Raw genomic sequence first — 12,140 nt, 5'->3', positions numbered from 1 at the left:
CAGGTCATGACCAAACGACCCATGAGGTTGTTTTTGGAACGTAATCCAGTCAAATTGCACTGCAAAAACCTGCTGATCTACCATTTTAACTAACATCTAATTGGTTTCGTAACACGATTAGCTGTTAGTCATGGAGTTCTGACTTACTGCTGTGGGCAGAAATGACCTCCTGATCCATTCTTTGCAGCAGAGCTGAAGAAGCCTCTGACTGAACACACCGTTGTTTAATTGCGAGCCTCTTTCACATAACTGTTACCTCTGTAATACGCTGCTGTTCCTCCTCATAATTTACACATGCCAAATGGAGGCGGAACAGACCTGCATCACTGGACGATAACAGACCAAAACCCATAAGGAAGAGGGGGGCCCTCACCAAGAGCCAGCTGCAAACCAGCTGTGCTGTTGGATTTGGACGGTTCCCCTAATCTCAAAACCCACAAGCTAACCTTAAAGAGCCAGCACTAAAAACAGGACCACCTGCGACTCCCAACTCAACTCATAAGTAAGTAGAAAGCAAAAGCTTGGGGGACAACACTGCCAGGCTGGAGTTGGGGGCAGAGAGACAAGGAAACTGCCCCCTGAGGCAGTTAGTCACAGGAAAGTCAAATGAACAATATCCTGACACGGAGGCATGCGAAACATCGGCTTGAAAGGCCCATGAAGGGGGGGCTCCTTTGCATATTTCGCTCTTGGCCCATCATATCAGTCCCCAACACAGAGACAACTCTCTTTATCAGATTGTTCATTTGTTTTGAGATTAGCATCTCAGCTGGTGTTTTTAGAGTAGAAAATTAACTCTGAATCTTCAGAAATGGGTCAAAATGTGTGGGTCAGAAACATTAGCATAATGAGATAAGGCAGGGGGCTGTAGAGCACTGTGATGTGCTAAAAGCTGATGTAAAGCCAGCCAGCAGCGTGTGAGCATGCACGGATTGGCTGTCATGCATGTCAGGACTTCTCTTATGTGACTTTTAAGTGACATTTTGCCAGCTTGAGCCAGCTATGTTAGCACAATGTTTGGTCTCACAGCTCCTCATTAAATGCTGTCTTACATAGGGAAGAAGAAGAAGAAGTTGAGCTGGTACTTTTCTTCTAAATGAGTTTATTGCTGTTAAAGTTCTCATTCTGGCTTGATCATACTTGATCTTTTCTATCAGTTTTCGTTGGAGCACATTTCCCATGAAGTGAAGTTTGGATGGAAGGAAGAAAAGGAAAAAAATGGATTCTTTCCATCCAGTTAGAAGTAATGAAGTGTTTTCCAGCTGCTGGTGCCGTCTCATAAATAAAACACTCTGTATTGTTTATAATGACTACATTTTGTTCTGCCATGTACTAACAGCATCACTCATGTAGGAAATGGTTTTCTCCGTTCTCGGGAGGCTGCCTCCAACCTTTGAGGATTTCTGCTTTGTGATTTAAACCTGTTTTATGTTGCCTTCCTCATTATTCAAGAGCACATTCGCTGTATACAGAAGTTAATTTGCACAGTTTTATAGTCATGATTCCTGTGCAGCTCTAAGCATGAATAAGTAGTCCTATAGAAGACTTCAGCAGCTACATATGCCATGTTCCAGGGTCTCAAATCGTCTGGAACGCCTCCAGCAGTGTGGAACATCATTTCTTCTCATTTCACAATGCAACTAGTCCAAGTTTTCTCCTATTTCCATTTTTTCAGAAGAGGTTCTGCACGCTTGAACATAGCTTTTGAAACCTAAGCGAGACCATATGACCCATTCTGAGCCGTGCACAGCTGACACAAGCAAAGTTCTGGACTTTTCTACATCATCAGCTTTACATTTGAAGAAAGGGGAAGTTTGCACGCTCAAATAACGGTTGAGCAGGACAGGAGTGTGAGCTGGTCTTTGCTAACCAAGCATCTACTCATTACTGTATTTTTCGGACCATAAAACGCACTTAAAATCCTTTAAATTTCTCAAAAATGCGGTGCGCCTAACGTATGGATTAATTCTGGTTCTGCTTTCTGGCCTAGAACAGATTTTATGTGGTACACGGCGCTCAAAAATCTGTCAAAATGTTTTAGCACGGCCTTGGAAAGCTACGAAGCTGCACTGCTGGAAGGATTGAGCATTACGGGCCACCGTAGTCACGAGCCTCGCGGAGTAATACGATCTGTGCTTCAACATTAAGGTGTGTGCATTCATTCATTCATTTTCTGCACCCCCTGCCCCAAAAATGACTCCTTTTAAGAGACATGCTTACGAAGCGGATCAAACTCAACGCAGTACAACAAGAGAGTTGAATAAAGTTTGACTTTTCTGAGTTTTGTTTCATTTAATGCGCTTTATAGCCTGAATAATACGGGAGTTTTCTTTGACTTAATCAATTAATCTTTTTTATTTTGTTGTGATGACGTTATCTCAGTAAATGAGATGTTTTTCACCTCTTAGAAATGAGATCATCCACATATGCACATTTTAGAACTGCTTTTAAAGTAAAGTGTTTAAAAATACTTCAGGGGGCATCTGGATTTGAACCAGAGACCTCTTGATCTGCAGTCAAATGCTCTACCACTGAGCTATACCCCCTCTGCGAGAGCTGGCATTTATCTGCAGAGATGAGCAAACATTGAGCTGAATTACCTGGGAAACAGCTGCCTCTTCTCCCAACATTTCCTCAAAACCAGGTGACCGGACGAATTGGAACATTTTATTTATGACTTCTGTCTGCGTCTGGGTTCTCTGAGCTGGTTTCAGTGAAGAAATGTGTGAGCTGCTGCTTTTTTAGCCTAAAAGGAAGAGTCCGGGGTCTGAAAATGGCTCCTGTTCAGAGACTCAACGCATTCAGTCACGCAGTACAACAAGAGAGTTGAATAAAGTTTGACTTTTCTGAGTTTTGTTTAATTTAATGCGCTTTATAGCCTGAAAAACACGGTACTTTAGTTATAGTTGATTTTTCAGTCTTTTACTTTGGAAGCAAAAGAGCAGCCAATGAGCTGCATTTTCTCAGTATTAAGGATGTGTTTTAGCATTGCTTCACTTGACACCACTTTACTTGAGATGTGGCGTGCCTCGGCCAAACAGCTTGGGCCTCCATCTGATTCCTCCCCTTTGGTGCTGCCACTTGGCTCTACTTCTACATTTTGCAGAGGTAAGATACCCCTTTTATTTTGGAGATCGCCCAGTTATCCAGCTGGCCTTCGTCATCCAAGTTGAAAGGCTAGATGATCCCTCCTCCTTATTCTTTAGAGATAAGAGGAACTTTACTTCTACAAAATGAAAGCTGCGGCCAAGGGGAGGAATGGAGGTTTAGCTGAAGTTGTCCTGCACACACTGACACACTTCCTTGTCTGCTGAGAAGATAAATCATGCACTCAGTTACTCATCAGTACTCAGTTTACAGAGAAAAGCTTTGATGCCACTGTTCCACTCTGCCTGGTTGTGTCGCTCCTTCTCAAACCAACGCCAGCTTCACACCAGCAGCGTAGCGTGTGCAAAGCGTGAGGATTTCCATTAACGGATTAGAGCGGCCACTTGTGACACATGAGGTATCTAGAGTTTCCACGCCATGCTTTTTTTCTCACGCCTTAGATATAAAGGTCAGGGAAGCGGTTTATTATATTATATTCCTGATTATTATATTCACCTCATATCACTGCACCTTCCACAGTGTGCATGCAGTTGGTCAAAGGTGTTGCAAATACAGCACATCTGTTCACATGAGGACTGATGATGATAATGAAAGATTTTCACTTATTGTGGCTGTTCTGAAGCGCTCGCATCCAACAAATCTCCGTTTGCTTACTATCATTACCAGACACATGGCTTAAAAACAGTTCTTCAGATAGTTCCTGCAGTTCAGCAAAGTTTAGGTTTAGCAGCTAACTGTAGGTAAATATTTTACACCGCGGCATTACTGTGCACCTGAACGATATGACGTAATGTTAACATCAGGCTTAGCGTCAGTTCAATATCTGACTTCTTTAATTTAAATAAGAAATGTGAAAGATATGTACTTCTACCAAATCATAAAGGTTTCAATTCAATTTATAGAAGATAATGAAAAATATGACAAAAAGTGCTGCAGCCGTCTTCAGTTTCCCCTCAATTCTGTCTGAACTTGTTCATTTTATCTGAAATTGTTCATTTCGACTTGTTCATTTTGACTGAACTTGTTCATTTTATCTGAACTTGTTCATTCTAACTTGTTTATTTTGTCTGAACTTGTTTATTTTGTCTGAACTTGTTTATTTTGTCTGAACTTGTTTATTTTGTCAGAAGTTGTTCATTTCAACTTGTTCATTTGTCTGAACTTGTTCATTTTGACTTGTTCATTTTGACTGAACTTGTTCATTTTGTCTGAACTTGTTTATTTTGTCTGAACTTGTTCATTATGACTGAACTTGTTCATTATGACTGAACTTGTTCATTTTGTCTTGTTCATTTTGACTGAACTTGTTCATTTTGTCTGAACTTGTTCATTTTGTCTGAACTTGTTCATTTTGTCTTGTTCATTTTGACTGAACTTGTTCATTTTGTCTGAACTTGTTCATTTTGTCTGAACTTGTTCATTTTGTCTGAACTTGTTTATTTTGTCTGAACTTGTTCATTTTGTCTGAACTTGTTTATTTTGTCTGAACTTGTTCATTATGACTGAACTTGTTCATTTTGTCTGAACTTGTTCATTATGACTGAACTTGTTCATTTTGTCTTGTTCATTTTGACTGAACTTGTTCATTTTGTCTGAACTTGTTCATTTTGTCTGAACTTGTTCATTTTGTCTGAACTTGTTCATTTTAACTTGTTCATTATGACTGAACTTGTTCATTTCGACTTGTTTATTTTGTCTGAACTTGTTCATATTGTCACCAGATGGTTTAAGAAACTAAAGTTTATGGGATTTTTATTTGATAAAAAACACCTGACATCAGTGAGGCTGCATGACTGTTTCTGACCGTTGCTCAGTTATGACACTGTTGATAAGTTAATACTGTTTGAAACATAAAAGCTCTTTGGTGTCACTTCCTCCTTTCTACCAACATTTGAAAAGGTCTTTTAAAACTTTAAAATGTGCTGAAACGCAGCTATGGCGTTCTTCATGGGAGCCATCTCTGTTGTTTGTTCCAGGAAGTGATGTCAGTGGAGGAGGAGTCCACTTCCTGTTACTGCCTGATGGACGCGACCAGCTGCCACCTGCTGCTGGACCAGCCGGGCTCGTACGCCCTGGTTGGCGAGCCCCTGACGCAGGCTGCCGTCAAGAGGCTGAAGCTGGCTGCGTTTGGGAGCATGGAGGCCGGCTCCTTGAGCTACAGCCTGCGGGTGTACTGTGTGGACGACACACCGCACGCCTTTCAGGTGGGAGGAGAACAGCTTAGATACGGTTCTCCTTTGTCATTGATTCTTAAGGAGCGCTTGGTTCGTGGTGATGGCTTTAATGATGGTTTAATAATTCTCAGAGCAAAGTTAATTTCATGCTGAATCATTGTTTGAAGATGACTTCCCTTCACTTTGAAGGTCAAGAACTCGGGTGGAGTCAGTGTCCTTTTGTTTTATCACCTCTTCATCTACAGTATGTGTAATATAATGTGAAGCCCCCCCCCCACACTTAATGTCAAACCCAGATAAATGTGTCAACCATCCTCATTCTCATGGTTTCACGCCACTGTTTACCCACAAAGCTCCGGTAACCCATTCACACACGACCTTAAGCTCTGAGAGAAGCTGACTGACAGAACTCAGACCAGCTCAGATGAGCCAAACAGTTTGTTTTAGCCAAACTCGAATACTTAGACTGGGAGCAGCTGTAGCTCAGGAAGAAGAGCAGTCCCGGCTATCCTGGACCACATGTGGAGGTGTCCCCGGACCAGACACTGAACGCCACACGCTTCTGTGGCTGTGTGAAAGGGTGTGATGGAGAAAAAGCCCTGTGTGGCCTGCATATACGAGCCGTATGAGACTCTGAGAACGCTGCTTTCCGTGTAAAAACACTTTCAGTGGTCAGATTACAGAAATCCCAACACTTTTGTTTTGAATAGCTGATTTATTTTGAACCAAACTAAAAATCCTAAACACAAAATAAATGGAAAACCTTTTTAGGAGTCCAGATCTTTTCTAGTTCTCAGTATTTTAACACGTTTAAGCAGCTGTTGCCTGACAACTAAACCGTGCAAATTCCATGCAAATCTGTGATTTTTGCTTCACTTGGACTTTGAAGGCAGATAGAAAAGAGCTGTTAGCTTAAGTCAGCAGCCATTTTCTACAGAGCTGATGCAGTGTGGATGCTAGCCGTGTTTGCTAGCATATTAGCTATATCAGCTTTATAAAACAGCATTATGTCAGCTTTGTCTTTACAGCCTTTTACAATATTTCCAAGTGGCCAAAATACTTTTACCGTTGATTTAAAGAGTTTAAAGAACGAGTTTTCATGCTGACTTTGAGACACACTCATGTGCCCCCCCCCCACGTCTTTTTTCACACCTTGAGTGTTTTCTTTCCACGAAGCACAAACTTCACAGATGTGCCATGACATATTTGTTGGATCAGTTCTCACTTCCACTTTCTGCCTGGTCTCACCTTCAAATCTAAGCCTTTAAAACCACATTCATCAAGTCGAGCTGAGCTGGTGCTAACTGTTTTGATTTGGCTTCATCCTAAAAGATTAGCTTATTGTGAAAGATTAGCTTTCGTGTCACTGATGGTTTGTGTCCATTGATTTTTTTCTATCACCTTTCATCAACTGTCCATCAAATTCTGCTTATTTCTGGCCTCTTTAACAAAATCCCAAAGATGCACCGACTGCAGCTCCCTGCTCCAGCTTCGTTCCCTCTGTGAAACTAAACTGCAGTGCTGTGGAGACTCTGGAACAGCCTGTTAGATTTGCTTTTAACAGACGGAGACAAAGGGTTCTTTAATCACTGCCATTCAAATGTTAATCAGCCATTCATTTTTCATCTTGTTTGACTTGATTATCCTTCTGCGACCTACTGTACGGGATTTTTAAGTAATGAGATCTCATCTGTGAACATCGGGGAAATCAAGCCTGCTTCCTCTCCAGAGAGATTGGGCTAAAAAAGAGGCTGAGCCGAGCCGAGCCGAGCCGAACCGAACGTGGCGGCGGACCTCGTGACCTCAGCTCTGTCACATCGCAGCCGTCACAGCAGCTGGCTTTCAGATGCGCTCTGGGTTTGCCGAGCAGATGCCAGACTTCTGCACATCCCTCGGGCTCCTGTGTGCTACAAGCATATCTGTGCTGTGTGTTTTCGGCGCTCTGGCACGCAGTCAGTCACAGAGCGGTTCAGGATCAGCGCCGCGCCGCCTGACCTGATGCAACACAAGCTTTTGTGAAAGGAAGACGGGTTTACAGCACCTTTCTGCTCAGATAAACAGGGAAATGTTCAGCTCATTCTTTAAAAAAGTGATTATCTGCATCTGTTTTAGCAGCAAAAACAAAGGAAAAGTCTAAGGGAGGAGTGAAATATACCCCCCCAGTTGTAAATATACCCCTCCAGTTGTAAATATACCCCTCCAGTTGTAAATATACCCCCCCAGTTGTAAATATACCCCCCCAGTTGTAGGTCCACTTCCAAGGACACAGCAGTGAGATGGTATTTCAGATACAGAGGATGAAAGCTTTCTACCTGGAAATACCACTGACATCAGTATTCTGCTGGCAGACATTACCTCCCAGTGTAAATGCTGCCAGAAAGCACTGCCCCCCCCCCCCCTCTACTTTTAGTCTTCAGCCTAGAATAAGGACCACTACTGCACAGTAACATCAACCATAGATAGTCCTTTTTCAGATGATGATGAGTGTTGGATGTGTTCTGCAGAACGCTCAATATGTCAAACAGCGAATCAGAAGCAACCTTCACCTCATAACAGCTTCAAATTAGACAGCATCGCGTCTCCAGGAGCCTGTTTGAGCAAAAGAAAAGCTCTGTGAGGACTTCTTACATGCAAAGATCCAAGCAGCAGGCGGCCTGCTGCTGAGTTTAATGATTTAAACTCACAAGTTGCAGATAAAGTTCCACACTCCTCTCCCACGCTGGTGCAAGGGTCACAAGTGATTTTTAAAGTGCCAAAGTGAACACCAAAGAGAAGGATTTCATGTTGCAAGCAGCTGCTTGAGTGTTTCACTTCTGATGAAACAGACTGTGTTGTACCGCGAGACCAAAGAAACGACTGAAATCAATGGCTTTGACCAGTTCAGTGAAGAAGTACAGCTTGTGTTTCCTCTGTTTCTGAGCTTTTCCTTTGCTGAAATGTGCAGGTCCTGGTAATGCAAACACATTATGTTCACTCAGACTACTATGAAAGGTTTCAGTTGTTTTCAATGGCAAAAACTGTGCTATTCTGTGGAGCCGTCGGAGTCGCTGTTAGCTTAGCTCCAGCTGCCTGATTCCAGCACAGCCTCACTCCAGAAGTTGCTTCACGAGCCAAAATGTAACACAATAAAGACACTTTGTGTGCTAAATTATTTACTTCAACAACTTAGGGAGCCCCCTCTTAGGCCTTTGATTTGATTCTGCTAATAAGGCACTAACTGCACATAAGCTCTTAAAGAAACCCACTGATGGTCCCCTGGATTTTGAAAATTCTTCCCACCATTTTAAACCTCTTTCTTCTGGCGGGATTTCTCATTCTTGGTTTGATACAGCTGTAAAAGTTGACCTGATGACGTGACTAAAAGCTCCCAGAGGGGTTAATCAGTTCAAATGTGAGCTTGAAATCACGTAAACTGTACAAAAGCAGGATTGTCCAGCCACTCGAAGGCAGCTGAAAAGCAGATCTTTTATCTCCATTTTACCAGCAGTGGGTTGTTTCCACACCTCCAGCAAAGACAGTATGGGTGTGGGGATGCTTCTCTGGTGCACACACATGGCGTTGCAGGCGCCCTCTCTTTCGGCGTGGCCTGCTGTTAGCTCAGAGTTCTCCTTCAGTGGCTGAGGTGGCTGAGCAGGCACAGGCCGGGCTCCCGAGCATTCAGCAGCGTGCTGAGCACTGATGACAGATGAATACCTGCGAGCCACTATCAAAGTGCTCTTTCATCATCACAAATTCAATTTGGGAGATGGACGCCTGCCCCCGAGCGCCTCCCTCCCAACACAGGAGTTCGCCCTGCATTACGTTTAAGCTTCAATCCGTCATGTCAGAGCTGCAAATGTGATGCTAATGCCAGAGCGCAACATGTAGGATTTGTTCAGTGGAGACTGGGTGTCACTTTGCGACAGCCGTCTTCTGTGTTAATATTTGAGATGAGTCAATTAGTGCATGTGACAGAGGGAAGGATTAGCAGCAGGTGTTTGTGCTGATATGCAAAGGGAGAATATACCTTCAAAGGGAAGGAGGGTTTCCATGTTTCTGTTCGCTCCAGGAATCTTCACATTTCCTGCTGAGGCTTTCTTACTAACCACTTTAACTCGTTTCTCTTCCTTCTGCCTTGCTTTTCCTTCTCTTTTCATTACATCTTTCTTTCTTCTGTCTTTTATTTTCCTTTTTCATGTCTTTCTTCATTTGTTTTTACTTTTCCATCCTTTCTTTTACTCATTTTCCTATTTTCTCTCTTCCCTCCCCTTTGTTTTCTCCCCCTTTTTCCTTTATTTTCCTTCCCCTTTTCTTTCTTTATTTTCCTTTGCTTCCCTTCCCTTTTCCTCATTCCTTTCCTCCCTTTCTTCCTCTCCTCCTCCTCCTCCTCCTCCTCCTCCTCCTCCTCCTCCTCCTCCTCCTCCTCCTCCTCCTCCTCCTCCTCCCCCTCCTCCCCCTCCTCCTCCTCCTCCTCCCCCTCCTCCTCCTCCTCCTAATCCTCCTCCCCCTCGTCCTCCTCCTCCTCCTCCTCCTCCTCCTCCTCCTCCTCCTCCTCCTCCTCCTCCTCCTCCTCCTCCTCCTCAGGGAGTGGTGGCTGCAGAGAGAACCAGAGGGGGTCAGCTCCTCGAGGAGCCAAAGATGTTGCCTTTTCGAGCGAACACCTTCAGCCTCCAGGTGTCGATCCAGGATGTTCCCCAGTTCCTGTGGAGCATCAAACCCTTTACCACATGTCAGGTGAGCTCAGCAGAAAGGCCTCGGGTGACAGCACCCAACAGGACCTGTGTTTAAGGGCTCATTTCTAGCATCTGTGTTGCATCTTCATGCTCCTCCTGGGTTCACTTATCAAACAGTGTGAGCAGTGCTTGTTTTTCACCACCAAAGTTAAAACTCTACTGAACTCCAACGTTTTCTGAGCTGATTTTGTGGCTGAAACAACAGACATCATCAGAGACCTAATGATGTCTGTTGTTTCAGCAGTAGGCAGGGTTTCCATCAGCCGTCATTTGCTCCGGTTCTGCTGCGGCGCTGGACCTTTTGAACCTCTCTCAGGGCTGTTTTAAGGGGAGAAGAGGGTACCTACTGTGATGTAATTATCTCTAAGTGTCCTCAAAAACACAACTGCTTTGATAAATTCTGCACAAGAGCCATTTAAAAAAAGTGAACCAGCAATTTATCACAAGTAAAGTGTTTACTGACTGCTGCTATCAATCATGTAAAAGCAGCCTGCTGGGCCTCTGCATTGTTATTTCTGTCAGGTCTCACACATTTAGGAACATTTCCTTTGCTTTTGTTTTATTTACAATGTAACGAATGTATTTAGGTTTAACCGTATATATTATATGTTGGATTGCAGCGTATGACGCACGACGCACTTTTGTCTTTTGCATTATTTTCTTGATAAATTGGAGACATTTGAAGACACTTTAGCGCGTTAGCTACGATGATGTGATGACAACGCTGCCTCCGCCCGCTCAGAGCGCCGTGCTCATTGTGCATCGAGGGTTTCGGTGTTATTTCACGGCGCTTTTGTTGCCTTGTTGCAGTCAAACCACTGCTTCACAGCACGTCTCTTTTAGTTTACTCTAAAACAAAATCCACAGAGATCTGCTTTGGTTTTACAGCCTCGACACAATCTGTGTGGTCTTCATTTGGCTTTTACTCAGGTTTATGTTTTGTAATCTGCGACTTATGAACTTTTAAACTCTGAGGTGTAAGAGACGCACATTCAGCTTAATGATGAATCAGCAGCTTTCAAGTCATCTCTGAATTTAATGCTGGTCTGAGAATGCTGTTAAAACTAATGAATATCGTAGTAAATAATGTTACATTTAAGATAATCCAAGGCTTTGAAATGGACCATGTGATCGGTATTGGCTGATCCTGCTTCCAGCGAGCATCGATTGACCCCAAAACTCTGATAAAAACACCTCCAATACGACGTTAACCCACTGGATGCACATTTTCCACTGTCCCATTCAGTCCTTTTCTGTCTCCTACCTGTGGCTGGTTAGGGTGGGGGGGGGGGGTTCTGGCCAGGTGGCGCTTACAATGACGCGTCTTTCTTCCACGTGTGGACTAAAGTTCAGTTCCAGTAATCCAACTCCAGCATGCAGCTGAGCTGTTTCTGGCACTGTTTCTGGATCCTGCTCTGCGGTGGAAACTGCTGAGAGGGCACTTCGTGGTGATGTTTCCGCCACTTTGCCACCGACATTCAGGGGCGCCGTGAGACTGTCGGACCAGTTGTGGCAAATACAGAAGGACTCTGTGAAAGTGGGGTTTATTTTCTGCAACTGAAACTTAGTTAGAAGCAATAAGAAACTGATCCAGAACCCCTTTTTTACCAGGGAACCTGATCCAGCTGGCTCACCTTGACACTTTCATGGAAGCTGAAGCTTATTCTTGCGCTTCATCACCTTTGGTTACGGCGTGTTGGACTCTGAGCCCTTCAAATGCCGCCCTGCTCACACCACAACTTCGACTTTATATTTGTCTTTCAGCATGAATCCTGCTGTCACCCTCATTATTCTCCACCAGCATCATGACGACAGACCTGAGATTAATAGCTTTGTGTTTGCTTTGCAGGAGCATTAAGATGCAAACCGTATGACTTGAATGAGCGCTGTCAGTAAATGCTGTTTCTCCCTTTGTTGCAGCAGCAGAGCCCCGTTACCTTGTGTGTTGTTGCTTAAAGGTCTGAATGCAGAGTGAAAGTGTTTTTTAAAACACCCACCCTAACCTCCACCTTATTTATGAAGGCCTGGGGACGACAGGCAGGCTGCACCAGCCTGCTTTCTTGAAGCAGGTGCAGAGTAATAGCTGAGCGTGGAGCCATACATCAAGTCAGCTTTTAGTGCTAAAGAGCATCCCGGGTTTCCGTGT

At 43.8% G+C, this 12,140-nt stretch overlaps 1 protein-coding gene and 1 non-coding gene across 3 annotated transcripts in view; one reads left to right on the top strand and one right to left on the bottom strand.

Moving 5' to 3' along the window:
- The window catches only part of LOC140309379 (netrin receptor UNC5D-like), a 194,136-nt gene that overhangs the window by 173,439 nt on the left and 8,557 nt on the right, over positions 1 to 12,140 (top strand). For both annotated transcript variants that reach the window (XM_072387219.1, XM_072387218.1), the window contains 2 exons: positions 5,085 to 5,312; positions 9,846 to 9,995. In XM_072387219.1, the coding sequence (XP_072243320.1) occupies positions 5,085 to 5,312; positions 9,846 to 9,995 (378 nt within the window). The remainder of the gene's footprint in view (positions 1 to 5,084; positions 5,313 to 9,845; positions 9,996 to 12,140) is intronic.
- On the bottom strand, positions 2,475 to 2,546 carry trnac-gca (transfer RNA cysteine (anticodon GCA)). Its single transcript has one exon. It is a non-coding gene; the product is annotated as a tRNA-Cys (tRNA).

The sequence above is a fragment of the Leuresthes tenuis genome, unplaced genomic scaffold (genome assembly GCF_036924035.1).
Source record: "Leuresthes tenuis unplaced genomic scaffold, fLeuTen1.0.hap1 SCAF_6, whole genome shotgun sequence".
NCBI lineage: Eukaryota > Metazoa > Chordata > Actinopteri > Atheriniformes > Atherinopsidae > Leuresthes > Leuresthes tenuis.
Note: the sequence above shows the minus strand (reverse complement) of the source record. Positions and strands in the feature narration are given on the sequence as shown.